General features: G+C 41.9%; 1 protein-coding gene across 1 annotated transcript in view; it reads left to right on the top strand.

The window, feature by feature from the left end:
• The window catches only part of mmp2 (matrix metallopeptidase 2), a 32272-nt gene that overhangs the window by 12596 nt on the left and 4862 nt on the right, over nt 1–14814 (top strand). The window contains exons 4-10 of the mRNA XM_064335829.1: nt 934–1062; nt 1483–1656; nt 5179–5352; nt 8644–8817; nt 9075–9230; nt 11166–11292; nt 14628–14764. Coding sequence (XP_064191899.1) covers nt 934–1062; nt 1483–1656; nt 5179–5352; nt 8644–8817; nt 9075–9230; nt 11166–11292; nt 14628–14764 — 1071 coding nt within the window. The remainder of the gene's footprint in view (nt 1–933; nt 1063–1482; nt 1657–5178; nt 5353–8643; nt 8818–9074; nt 9231–11165; nt 11293–14627; nt 14765–14814) is intronic.

Consider the following 14814-nt stretch of genomic DNA (forward strand, 5'->3'; position numbering starts at 1 on the left):
TCCGGGTTTTACTCAGTGCAGTTATTCAGCTAACTCTGTAATTCTGCTTTGTGAAATACCCCCCTGTTCACTAATTAGCAATAGATGTATTGTTCTCCGGGTCATATTGATTATAAAACAGTATAATCCTTTTTTTTGTTTTTAAATAGCCAATATATCTTATCTTCATCTCAATTATTAGCAATATACCTCTGAATGACCATATTTAGCTATGAAAGTGTCATTTGGTTTTGGTAAAAAGTCCACTATGATGAAGGCATGTGAATTGAATGTGAAGCAAAGACTTTGTGGATCAAGAAATGGCTCTTCCTGTCTCAGCATGCCACAGAAAATTATTTTTGAAATGGCCAAACCTGAGTAGAGCTGTGTTTTGGGGGAGCAATAGAAAGGGAAACCCCTGTATGAAACCCCATTCACATGCTTGGGGATCTTCTTGATGGCAGGTGTGTGTGCGCATACTAGCGGGTGCAAATAAGAGATGGAGGCAATGTGACAGTTAGTAAAATTACCTTTTGTTTCATATTTACACCAGCCAGTCAGTTTCAATTGATATTTCACAATTTTTAACACTTTCATTTCACCGTGTTACTCTCACGGTATAGCATATGCACTAAATGTAAATATGTTATTTTTAATGTTCATTAGAGAAATTACCAACTTCATTAGAGAAGTTGGTAAAATATTTTTCAGTATTGTTTGACCTGTAGTAAAAATTTAAAACAGGTCATGTTTACCGAAGCCGAACATATGGGTTAAATGCAGACATCCAATCAATTTCCTCTTTATTAACGATGTGGTTGCAATTGTGGCCTTTAATTGGATGACTTGGGTTGCCATCTCTGTGTGTCAATCACTACACAACTTCCTGGTTTGGTTGCGAGCCTGGTGGGAAAATGGTGACTATACTGAGGACGCTGGTGGTCTTGTCCACAGAGCATGGTGACGGCTACCCCTTTGACGGGAAAGACGGCCTTCTGGCCCACGCCTTCGCCCCCGGCCCAGGAATTGGGGGCGACTCCCACTTTGATGATGATGAGCAGTGGACTCTTGGAGAAGGACAAGGTACAGTGAGTGGCCATTGATTAGACCATCAATATTCATCTTGAGCAAGTAAATGTATATTCATCCTGAGCTGAATTATTAACTGAGCTAGCATATTTGAAACACAGATTGTCTTGATAGCAGAAGGATATTATAATATCCTGATTTTTTCTGGACATTGCCCTTTGTTCAGTTTCAGGACACAATTGTTTATACCCGTCAAGAATGTGAAGTTTTCAGTCATTTACAGTCATTATTTTTTTGTTGTAATCTGAAGCCACCGATATGAAGCAGCCTGTTCATGTACCTGTTATTGTTGAATAGGTCACACACTCTCTGTGATTAAAATATCTGTTATTAATTAATTATTGTATGAATGACATAATATAAAATGTATAAGTACTCTCTCTCACTATCTCTGTCTCTCTCTGTCTCTCTCAGTGGTCAAGGTTAAGTTTGGGAATGCGGAGGGGGAGTTTTGTAAGTTCCCTTTCCTCTTTATGGGGAAGGAGTACAGCACCTGCACGTCCGAGGGCCGTGATGACGGCTTCCTTTGGTGCTCAACCACCTACAACTTTGACGATGATGGGAAGTACGGCTTCTGCCCCCACGAATGTGAGTATATGCTCCCTCAGGTGTGACTTAACTTGAACAAGATCGTTAGTACTGTCTTCATTACCCATTTTCTTGGCAAGTATCCTTCTCCATGGGGAAAACTTTTGAGTAATATCCCTGTATAAACACAAGTCTGCAATGGTGGTTCTTCATCTGGCAACTCTGATTATGAGCCCAGTTCAAAATTGTTGAGCACCTTCAGAAATGTTCAGAATGAAGAAAAAATTGTTTTATGTGGAAGAATATTTTTGTCAGATATTTGTGGATTTTTGCATAGGGTATAAGTATTTTTCAAGGTATACATAGGTTCTAGTCTGTGGCTCTACTCTTCTTGTGGCACTACTGTTTCTCACAATTTTCCTACAAACTGTTCATTTGTAGAAATGTGTTGCAAGTCTCCATGCAGATTATAAGGATGAGACATCAGAGTCCTCATTTATCACTTCTATTTAATGGTTTATATTCCTTTTTCAGGAAGTAGATTATTACAGTTCATACTTTCATGGATAGAAGATGAATATCCCAGATTAGTCTAGGTATGTTTGACAGCTATAACTATATAAGATAGGATTCATGGATTCAATGAAAATGTATCCTTGATGTATAAATAAGATAAAATAAATGCAACCTTTAGTTTTTTTTTTTCATAAATACAGTTTGCATGTTTATTTTGGTGATTGTGGAACCTACCAAGCTATGCTTTTTTATATGCAAATGAACACTTGCTTTGTGGGTCCGGTGAGTTAAGAAGACTTTGGCTTGAATCCTGGTTTGCACGTGGCACATAATGGAAAGAAGAAGAAAAACACTTACAAGACGTCTAATTGAATAAATCATCCTAAGCTCTACGGAGCTCCTGACTGTGCTAAGTGGGGAGTGCTCACACCGAAAGCTTCAGTACAGGAGGCTGTCGAAGCAGCAATTGTACTTCAGGCTTGGCATAGCAGGACAAAGGGTGGAAGGGGTATGGAGTATCAGTGAGCCTGGCTGTGCACTGTTAAAACAAACCCACTGATCAGAGTGTGCAGTCAGGGCTGCCACACTGTGGGATTTTTTCACAAATACTGTGGATTTTGCTGTGTCAGAATGAGATTTGTAAGCCTGTCAGTTGATGAATGGGGCATGTGGGGTGGGGGTGGGGGGGCATATTGAAGTATGTTTTGAAGTCAGAAAAACAAATTGCATTCCTGGGTCAAAAACATATATAAGATATGTTTGGAGACACTTCTGCAGACCCATGAAGAATATGATACCTAGTTTTGGACCGGAATGTCAATTTTTCAAATTATTTGGTCCAGTCTGTGGTCCCGACCAGACCACAAAAAATATCCGGTGTGAATAATGAATTGAAATTTTACCACTGGTTTTCAATGAACTTCGTCTTGTATTTCCTAAGTTGCACTTTCTTTTTCTCCTTATTTGCCCCCACCACACTCTGGTCCACGATGAGTTCCGACAGCCCACCCCCCCCCCCCCTGTTCACAATCAATTAATCAATGTCAGAAGTGTGTGTATGGTGTCCGGTTTTCACAAATTCTAAATCTGGCAACCTTATGTTCTTACTCAGCATGTAGACTGCATGTGCCTGATCATCAAAGGACTTACTGCTAAATGGCGGAAAGTGGGGAATAACCTGCTGACTGTAGGCCTTCCTGTCTGGTTGACTTAAGGCTAATTGTGCATCACTCCACCAGACTGGAGAACTGGTTCTGACATGGTCAGGATTAGATTCCTGACTACAGCCCAGGTCACTGCTGTGAGAACCATTGCTTTAGCTGAAGCTCCTTGCAGGCAACATAAAAAAATGACCCATACAGTGAGAAGAAGAGGAGGGGTTTCCTCTAGTGCACACTTATGTGTTCAAAACAAGAGAGACCAAACACTTAAGCTGCTAAGTGTTGTGAATCAGTTTGAGAATACTTTCAGTGATTAACATATGATTCTATGCAAGATGACAGAAAGCTAATCCATAGCTTTCTGTCATCTTGCTTGTTTACAGTAGTAAAAGTGCCTCTCTAAAGTGCAACTTTAAATATTTACCAGCAAAGCACTTTGTGGTTAGATTTAATTTAGCCAAGAGACCTTTTTTCTCTAGTTGTCATCAAAGATATATATTTGTTTTCAAGTTGGGAAACAAAGTTAGAACAGTGTGTCATTCTTTTTCTGAACAGATCAAAAGGTAAGAAGGTTGCAGTTTGTTTTATCTTTGGTATACAGCTAAATCTGTCATCTTCACATCTAGCTCAAAATGTGGTTTACAAGAGAACAGAGCCATGGTTTTTCTTGGTAAACAAGCAGTCTTTGTAGCGTTCCATTAGCAAAAGAAAGAAAACCATGTTATCACATTTGAAAAGTGTCTCACAGATACCTCTCTGTAGTGTGACAGAAATAATATTGTTGATTAGAACCTCCCCAGGCTTGAAAAAACAATATTGTTTGAAAGAAAATATTTTTCTTTTGAAAACACAGAATTACTACTGTCAGAAATACAGATATACAAACATTCACTAATGAGGACAGAAACTTTGGGGAAATCACACACATGCAGTGCATACAAACTCTTAATGGAACATCGGGCCATATTGAAGTATTTCCTTAACTTTTAATGACATTGAGAAGTAATGTAAGCACAGTTTTTTCTCTTTTTTAATGGCTACCATGCATAGTCTTGCGTAAGGCGAAGATGCTCTCTGTGTATGCTCTGTTATCCACCTTACACACTGTATTGTGCCAAGATAACCAGACGCTGCTGGACAGTTGCTTTTCAACTCTTGTCCTCTTTATGTCTTCTATAACTGAGTGCCAGATAGATTCCAGTCAGTCAATGTACTTTTCAAAACACTATTTTTGTTTGTGGAAAAACTGTGAAAGCATAGTGCTCTTATGATTGTGTTGGGATGCACAGTCCTTAAAAAGTCTTGCTTTCTTATAGAATTTAGTATGGCGCAATGTGAATTTACAATGTGGGTAAAAAGTTCTGTCTTGGGGGGATTATTGCAGTGTTATTATTCGCCACAGCCTGACAGACCATTTATTGCAACACTGTAAAATGTTGCAATGGGGGTTTGTGCTTGCTGAGAACTGAGCTGTGAACTTAGATCCCTTTAAGCTTCAACAATGGCAAAACAGACCTATTAAACAGAACTGAATATTTATTGAGTAAATAAGACATTTAGAGTATATCTCTGTCATGCTGGAGACAATGAGACACTAAATTATTAATTTTATTGCTAATCCACTTTTTCTTAGTAGCCTTTAGCATGGAAAGATGACTATTCGCCACAAACTTAGGGGAAAGGGTGGGGGTGGGGAAGGGGGGTGAATTCCACAGAAAGCCACCAAATGGAATTTGATTTTTTTGAGGGTACAACTGCTTGCTTACATTACCAGCCTTTTGTTTCATTTTTACAGACTGTATTGGGATGTATTGGTAAAACACCTATGCTAAACCGTCCATGTTGCCAGTTTCATTGGTGCTGGAAGTGAACGAAAGTGCGGTGTGTCTGCGTGCTTGTGTTTCAGTGCTGTTCACGATTGGCGGAAATGGCGACGGGGCTGCCTGCAAGTTCCCCTTCACCTTCCTCGGCGACAAGTACGACGGCTGCACCACCTCCGGCCGGGACGACGGGTACCGCTGGTGCGCCACAACCGAGGACTACGACCGCGATAAGAGCTTCGGTTTCTGCCCCGAAACTGGTGGGTCTGCGGTAGGACGCACTAAAACAACCGATCTGTTTTCTACGCAGCATTGCTGTTCGCGAAGCGCAATGAAACGCCGGGCACCAGCATAGCGAACATGCCGAGAGATAGCCAGGCAGCGGTTGGGCCCCGTAAGACTGCTCCTGTGGATGACTGTAAAACGTTTGCTGCTCGCTAGCCTGGGTTATTTTCCACTTGCGCGCGTCCGGTCGCTTTACGGCCGGGCGGGGCTCGGGTTTACGGGGGCAGGCGGGCCGGGGCCCTCATCTGTTTCGAATCGGCAGGGAATGCGCTCTCTCGCTGCGCGGGAGCCTGCACGTGACGCGCGGATCGGTGATTAATGCGCTCAGAATGCGGCTCATTTCAGTGAGAGGCAGCCCGTCTCCCGCTCAGCCAATCCTGAGCCAGGCTTCCTCTGAGGCTTTCCCGCCTTTAGGCTGGAAATTAAACAGCTTTCTGCCATAGACCACTCCAAATAAAAACTATGTGCTAAAGAAAGCCATCCCTCTACTGTGAAAAGACTGATCAGTTTTACTGTACTTACACAGACTGCTAGCTTTTAGCATATTATTTGAAAGTCGCATATTGGCTAAGCACATTTTTTATAAATGTTTGTTAGAAGGAAAAGTAGGAATTCTGTTTTAACCACTTCTCAAATTGTGTATGGAGAAGTAAAATTGTTGATCGTTCCTTAGAGATATTAGCCTAGCTACAGTCAGAATTTGTCCTAAACTTTTCCTGAGAAGTGAACACTGTACATTGTTAATGCAGTGCGGCCAATCCTTTTTAGTCATTGCTGAACTTGCCCGGGTTTTTGAAGAGAAAATTTGCCAATCCTAAAATTTATTTGTGAGTCACAGTTAAGAAAAAATCTGTTGACTCAAGCCATGCCAAATTCATACCCCCGTCACCCGTACTCGAAGCCATTTCACTCTCACTCAGACACCGCCCAGATCTACACTAAATCTTGCTCTCAAGTTATTCCCCGAATATTTCTCCGTTGCTTTTGTGGGCCCAGTGAAACTCTCCTGACCACCCTGTCTGCTGTCTCGACATATATGCAGGGCACATTGCTTTGCTGCGGTTTCGCAGTGCTGACCATTTTCCTGTTGTTGAAGCTTTTCTCCCAGCGTGCACCACCACCACAGCTGGGCAGCGGAGACGCCCACAGGGCTCAAATCACGCTGAAACAAAAACAATAAAGAGAGCAGAAAGCCCCCCTTACACATAACCCCCCCCCCCAACCTCACCCCCACATACGCTCACACACACACACACACACACACACTGAGTAAGAGCTCAAGTATGCTGTCTGAAAACCGCAGCGCCAGGACTCTAACCTTCCCAGCTCTGGGCTGAGCAGTTATGGGTCTGTTCGCCTGATGTTACTTTTATGTCCCTGAGTCACTGCACAGAGGTGGAACATTCCCTTTTTCTGCACTGATAACAAAGTCTGGAAGTCGTGAAGAAACTAGGAAACAAATGTTCCCATGCTCTTTGTTAAGTATCCTTGCTGAAAATTTAGCTTGTCGACCAACAGACAGCTAGTCCATAAGTTTGGCCACCAGCTTACTCTACCAGCTTAACTGGCTTTGACCAGCTTTGTCCAACTACAGGCCAGCTTTCATCAGCCACAGACCATCTTTGACCAGTTAGAATATGTAATAAACACGACTTAAATCATCTTAGAATGCCTGCTGGTTTTAGCTGGAATTTTCAACAGGGATGGGATCAGTTTTTTATGAGCACCTTTTGTCACAAACTATTCACAGGTGTGCAAAGAATGAATACCATAGATGTTGTGAATTTGGGTTCAACCACATTTGCAAAGCCCAAACTAGAAAACCCAAATTTGCTAATTTGCCACTTTCCTCATTTGACTGTTATGCAGTTTATAGGCAAATTACTGAATTTTCCCCGTCCAAATAAATGTCAAAATCTTTGGGTCATGTTCTTTGAAATCAGTTGGGTGATAGGAAGTGGGAACATTTAAGACAAAGAATTTTTGTGGGTAAGGACAACCATTTTTCTTTTTCTAGATTGATTTTCTACCCTGAGTCCAATGTAAATACGGGTACTTGACTGAATAATTCTCAATATGTTTGTAAAAACAGTTGACTATGCTGACAGTATAGTAAATCCTAGCACTTTTCACTGTACTAAGCATGAAATTAGCCTTTTTCTAGTAACCACTGCTCTGTTGAATGTACTGATGTACTTGAGGGGAATTCCACCACAAAACAACATTCAGCTCATTTAACAGATCAAGGTGTAACTGATTAATTATCTCTGTGTGGCTGGCCGAAGTAATCTCTGTACAAGGCTATCGGCAGTAAAAGGTGCAAATTTTGGTACACCTTTTTACTTACACCTCTACCCTAGCTAATTTTTAAAGAATTACAATGGGTGGGTAATTTGAATTTTAAGATACGTACCTTCAATTTAGGCAAAGGGGGTGTTGACCAAACTCAAGTATTACTAGACGTGAAGTGGCTAAAAAACCTACATTGAAAACATTTAGTTTTTAACTGGCAGAACTGGTAATACTGCAAATCCATATCTCAGACTACTTGTGTCTTTATTCCACTAAAATGACGAGTCAAGCAGTTTGTGTCACTGCTGATGCTTTGTTCCGCATTACCTCTCATGAGGGAATGTTAACGATGTCAACCATACATTTCTCCTTGGCTGGCTTAACTCCTTCGTCTCTCACCACCGGTATTCTTTAAAAATGTCTGTTCTTGCCTGATTTATTATGACCACCAAATATTGCAGAAGTCTTACCGTGTTTGAAATTGCTTGCTATGAGTCCACTGCATAAATCACAGTTATTCAAATCGTAGTTATGTTAAACTCATGCAAGTTGCCCCACTGAAGCAGCATTGTCTTTTTAGTAGGACATAATCAGTGAAGTAAACTGATCACGTAAACCGACAGTGTCTTTCTTTAGTGGCTAACTTGTTGGCTAGAAACGTTAATCTCTCTAGGCTAACGCCCAGCCGCTACGTTTGCATTCATTAGGAGTGGCAACCTGTGACTGACGCTCGCCCATAGACAGTTAGTAGCTTCCCATTGTAGTCTTTAGTAAAGCTGATACCCGTATATCTGTCATTGCAACTAGAGAGCTGGCTGAGTGCTTATTTTAAGCAGGAGGGCAGCTACTCGTCTACAAGTAAAAGTTCATTCTACGGTGGAATTCCCCTGTAGTTTAAGCACTCCTGGTAAATTAAGGTAATGAAACAAACTTCTTGCTTTTTCTGTGCTTGTTTTGTGGGTTGCTCTGCATAGCCTTGACAACGATGGGGGGCAACTCGGAAGGAGCACCCTGTGTTTTCCCCTTCACTTTCCTGGGCGACAGCTACGACGGCTGCACGGCCTCCGGGCGCAGCGACGGGAAAATGTGGTGCGCCTCCACTAAAAGCTACGACGACGACCGCAAATGGGGTTTCTGTCCTGACCAAGGTAGATACAACCTGCTAAAGTATAACTCACCATTTGAACAACATTCGTCCTCAGTAGAAAATGCACTGACACACACACGCACACCTACACACAACATCTTCATTCACCGTATGTGTATTAAACAGTACTAATTTGAACATACTATGTAAATACACAATGCACATGACATATCTGGTGGCTGTCCGTGAGGTGTGACAGGTCTCATAGCTCGGGTGTGTCTTTTCTGTGTGTGTGTGTGTGTGTGTGTGTGGCTCCAGGCTACAGTCTGTTCCTGGTGGCTGCCCATGAGTTTGGCCACGCCTTGGGGCTGGAGCACTCTGAGGACCCCGGGGCCCTGATGGCCCCCATGTACACTTACACCAAGCACTTCCGTCTGTCTAACGATGACATCAGAGGCATCCAGGAGCTCTACGGTAGGCGGGAGGGCGGCCGCGAAGCACGCTGGGCTTTTTCTCCTCCGTCTTGCACACAGCCATACACACTTACTTTCATGGGCATACACAAAAAAACCATACACACACTTCCTGTTTACAATAGTTTATGTTCAAAAGGGATATTGAGTATTACTGTATTGATTGTATTTTAATGTTCTAATTTTATAGTATTATCTGAAATTCATGTTTAACGCTAAATGCTGTAATGTAATTAGCTATGTGTACTGTGAATCTTTTTTTTAACATAGTGCTACTTTTGCTTCTTGCTTGGGAAGTTTTGCTGTCTTTAATTTACATCTTAGAGCACAGCACCAGCAGAAGTTCAGTCATTTCTGCTTTTGGGAAGTACACCAAATCTCTTCTTTGTTGGTATCCCACTGTTTTTTAATTAGTACGCCTCTTCTCAGCCATATGTGAAGTAAAAAGTTTCCGGAGACCAGCGAGTGAAACCCTCTGTAAAATCTGTGGCCCTGTTCACACCTGCCATTAAAATGCGTCTTGGGTGATCCGATCACAAGTGGACAGCACTAACTACAGGTGTGAACGCACCCAAGACGCATTCAGGACGCATTGAGATCCGATCACTCAGACCACATTCCTAGGTGGTCTGGGTCACATATGGCTACCTTCTTTTAGCAGCGTGAACACGAATGTGTCCTGGGCCACATTGAAGAAGTGCCTAGTCAACTGACGTCCTCTGCCTAAGCGGAAGTACGTACTCAATCGCGCGCCAACGCCGTCATATTAAAGTGCGAAACAACAAGAAGCCAGTACTGAATAACGAAATAAACGAGACAAAGTTTTAAAAAATGATACCATGTCATTCTACAGTCAATATCTGGGACTAAATATCGAATAAATACAAACTTACCATTGGTTTTAGGCATAGAGATGTCCCTTTAGAGACTGAGCGGTCATATATGGTCTTGGACAATCTGTTTGTGAAATATACAGGTATTTGTGATGCCTGGGTACCTTCCAAAATAGCTGTGTGTAATACCACACGTGTTGTTGTTGGTGTTGTTGCCCTTTTTAGTACAGTCTGGCTTGATTGACAATTCATTTATTCAGTGGGTGAGAGTATTAGCATTCTAGCGATGTATAACATGTCTAATTTTGCTTTTGGAATAGCGTTTTATAGGTCAGCGTAACCGAAAATGTTCTTATCATCGCATTCACTTACGCATTCACTCTGTGGTACTAGCAATAATACACGCTGCAATCGTTGTCAACGTTTTTTTGTAATTTCTTGTAAAATACTATTATTATTGAGGACTTCTGGGCATAGCTGAGCCATATGTTTGCTGATAGACCTATTGACATTGTTTTCTGGAGCAAAATAGAAGTGGATAGATGTATAATTTTGGCTGGTTCTCAAATCGCGTAAGCTGGCTTTGTCCATGACGTTTGAAAATTTTGAAAATCGCATAGAGACACATTAGGAGTGCGTCAAACATCTTGGGCGATTTGGTTTGCCTGGAACACGCCAAGGAATAGACCCAGTCTGTTTTTGTTTTAATTTTGCCCGCGCACTAAGGTCTTCGCAAACTACTTATTCTTTTAATTTCTGGCAGACTACATCTTCTTTTAATTTCCGGCAGACTTTTTATTGCTGCCATAGACTGTATAAAAAATATACCTGTTAAAAACATATATGTATACCGGTTGTTTTTAACCTCCCGCTGGTTAAAAACACAACACATTTGGTCTTTGCAAACGGAAATGATGTACGTGTTTATTTGCATATTGAGCGGGGAAGTGAGATCCGATCACAAGTGGTCACTCGAGATGCATGTGGAGATGCATTCTAATGCCAGGTGTGAACTGACATCCGTCTCGACTGAATCTGGACACAATCTGGATATATCCGGATATAAAGTACAGGTGTGAACAGGGCCTGTTTCTCTCTCTCAGGGGTCCCGACAGATAAGCCGCTGCCGCCCACTCAGGGTCCCGTCACTCCCATTGACGTTTGCAGCGAGGACGTACTCTTTGATGCCGTCGCCCAGATCAGAGGAGAGACGTTCTTCTTCAAGGACAGGTGAAAAAAAACTCTTAATGTTTCCGTTTGATTTCCTACACTGTGAGTGGAAGGCTGTTGGCTGTGTGACTGCTACTGGAGATGTGGTCATTTTCAGGGGGAAAATAATGATTCTGAAAGAGGTCAACATGCACACTACTCATGCTGGGAATGGCAGATCCTTTTTGGCAAATCATTTGTGAAAGAAAGGTGTGTGCGGGAATGAGCTTGTTTTTCTTTCTCAAGTGAAAAGAATGAATCACAAGAACAGTGTGTCTCATTTATGGGAATCTCTGGACGTTTTCCAGACTGCTCAGCTGAACTTTTCTTTTCAATCTGTAGCTCGTCCGAATGTGAAATCATAGACCCTCCTGTGTCATTTTGCCAATCATATTTCAGCAGAAATTAAAAATTTCTGAAATCACAGGGAAAATAAACAGCATGACAGACTGACCTAAGTACTTTTTGATTTCAGACATAGTTCCTGAAAATACTGAATAGTCTGCAAATTGTGTGCTCCAAATTTCAAAAACAGATGTCTTTCAACATAAGCAGTGGTCTGTTTATGGGACTCTTTACTTGCTGTAAAGCCTGCGTTAAGTTCTCTGACTGTTTTGTTCTGTATGTTTAATTTCATGCTGTAGCCACACCCTTATAGCTAATCACCATCACCCTGTAATGATTAAGAAACTTGGCAGCCATTTAGGCTCTAAGCCTCTACTAATGAGAATTAGCCAAAACGACTGTTGCTTTCAGTATTTCCCTTCACAGTTTCCAGATGGCCTTAATTTCATTGCAGGGATGAATACATTGAGTTCTGCCAGTACATTTCTAGAATCTACCGAGTGAAAGGTGGAAAGATTTTGGCTCTTTTACTGAAATATTTCCCATTAACAATTCAGTATCTGCTTTGTTTGGCTCACTTATTTCCCATGGCTCAGTGTTGCTGGGCGCATTTAAACTTGTGTAGTACCACAGCTGAAAGGAATCTAGGAAGCTGTTTTTGGAAAATCCAAATGACCGTCAGCAAATTCAAAGCACACCCACACCCATAAACACATATACTTGTGGACACCCACACAAACCCTTAGAAGATGGCTTCTCATTTGGCTTATTGCATACTAGTATTCATATTATATACGAATTGTACAATATTTCATATTAAGTACAATAGTCAAAGTATATTAATCATAATAATTGCAGAGTTAATGTTAAATTCTGAGATGCAACAGGTCTCACTTTCAGTTGGATTGCCACTTTTACCTCCTCCATATTCGTCCCAAATTTACAGTTGAAGCAGAGCACCCACATAAAAGTTGAAATGTTTCTCTTGTTCTTAAGCTCATATAATTTTTTTTTTTTTGTAAATGTTATTTTGGTTCTTTACTTTCTGCTTCCTTGTGACCCTTCGCTCTCGGTGCCAAGCGGAGCGTCTCTCAGCGGCGGCCACGCCGCTCCGCGTCCAAAGCAAACAGCTGAGCAATCAAAAGGCGGCACTCATACTGCTAGCTAGCCCGCTCTCTCTCCCGCACTGCCCCCGGCCTCAATGCTGGAGGCCCACGACGCATCCCATAAGCGCTACTTGCGAAAACAAAACGTGTTTTCTTTCTGGGTTACGTGAATGAAGTTGACTGTATTTTTCGGGGGCCGAGCACGTCATTGGACGAAACCCTGCCGTCTTACACGGCGCTGAGCGGCGGAGAACTGCAGGCTTTTCGGATTTTGGGAGCCGAGTTTGTGTTGGAGGGAGTTTCAATCCGGCAGCTGTGCCTTGTCCTCAACTTTGGGTTGTGAATTTTAAGTATTCCATTTTATTTAGTTTACAACATTTCAAATAATTGTAGTATTCACCAACCCCATAATCATTAATAATAAAAATGTAATCCACTCCTGAATTCATTACTTAGTTTATCAGAACTGTTATGGTGAAGGCCTGTCCTCAGTACAGTGTGAACACTTTCTGTTGGGGTAGAAGTTGGGGTAGGCACAGTTATTGAAGTCATCATGCATCATACAGTAATAGCTGGATTTAAAATTTATTCAGTTAATGTGGACTTTTTGGAGTGGACTGTGCTGTTGTCTGTGAAAGTATTAGCTAACAAAAATTAATTCCACATATAATGATGGGATAACACATATCTGCATTAAATATTGTCCAGAGCAGGCTGTTATTCAGATATTTAGTTTCAGACAGCAGATGGCTTGAGGGATCAGTTGTTCAAAGCCACACCCATGTCTGCAGTTGGTCCAAACAGATGTTTTCACTATGAGGCCTCAGGTCAGTGTGACAGAAGTGAAGGAGAGGGAGCTGTGAATCAAGGCCGGCCCCAAAAGTATCAGGACCGAGACGAGAACGAACGCGGTTCCGTGTTGGTTTTGTGTGATTTCGGGTGAATGGTGTCCCAAAGACTTTTGGATGATTTCAGCCGACAAAGCACGGTTTGCGGTCACCTCAGTCATCAGGCTCGTCTGTGTTTCCTGGTCACTGCAGCCAGTCGTTTTAGGTTCATATTCCAGGCTTGGTGGAGTTGAACGCCAAGAAGCCATTTTTGTCTGTATTCCTGGGAGGGTTTTCACTAGACCGTTTTGCAACAATCTTACTCATGCTTTTTGGAGACCCATATTAACCTTCCCAGTGTTCCTTATCTGGAAACTCTGTGTGCAGCAGCTTCCCAAAGGATGTAGAATAACAATTAATATTTTTTTAAAATATATGATAATAATAAAAAATGTAATAATAAAAAATATTATTAATAATAATAAGCATTATATTTTAGTTATTATTAGAAACCATTATGTTGTTGTTGTTGTTATTATTATTATTATTATAATAGGGGCAGGTATATATTTCGTTTTGTGGCCCCATTCTCTTTTTTGCCCTAAAGGTTTCATGGCATGGTCTATTTTCTAACTCTGCTGTGCATTGACAGTGAGGGGAGATTTTAGATTTATTTTCAAATATGCCATTCCCCCTAAAGCAAAGCCCTTTTCACTGTCCATAACTCCGTTCTTCTGTGGGTAGTTTCGGGGATTTATTGGGGGATGACTTTTTCACTTTTCTCTTTGAATCTCTGTCTGCCATTGTTGGTTAGGAGTCCCTTTTTGCTTTTTCTATTTTTGAACTTTTTTAACGTTTGAAAATAGGTCAGTGGAAAAGAGCAGGGACAACGTCTCCTATCCCTTTTGAAAAAACCTGGGGCGAGTTCAAGCTCGCTCAGCTGCCGTCTGGAACCTCCCCAGCCTTAACGAGAACCAGATGTTGTTGCCGTGGCGCCAGGCCCATCATGACTTCCCTTTTGCTCTCTCTCCCTCTCCCTCTCCCTCTCTCACTCTCTCTTTTTCTCTCTCTCACACAGATTCATCTTCAGGTCTTCCAACTTCAGACAGAAGCCCAACGGACCTATGCTGGTGGCCACCTTCTGGAGCGAGGTGCCAGAGAAGATCGACGCCGTCTACGAAAACCCCCTGGAGGAGAAGACCGTTTTCTTCGCAGGTATCGGGGCGGGGTCAGCCTAAAAAACTCCCACTGCAAGTGCCACACTC

The sequence above is a fragment of the Anguilla rostrata genome, chromosome 5 (genome assembly GCF_018555375.3).
Source record: "Anguilla rostrata isolate EN2019 chromosome 5, ASM1855537v3, whole genome shotgun sequence".
Lineage (NCBI taxonomy): Eukaryota > Metazoa > Chordata > Actinopteri > Anguilliformes > Anguillidae > Anguilla > Anguilla rostrata.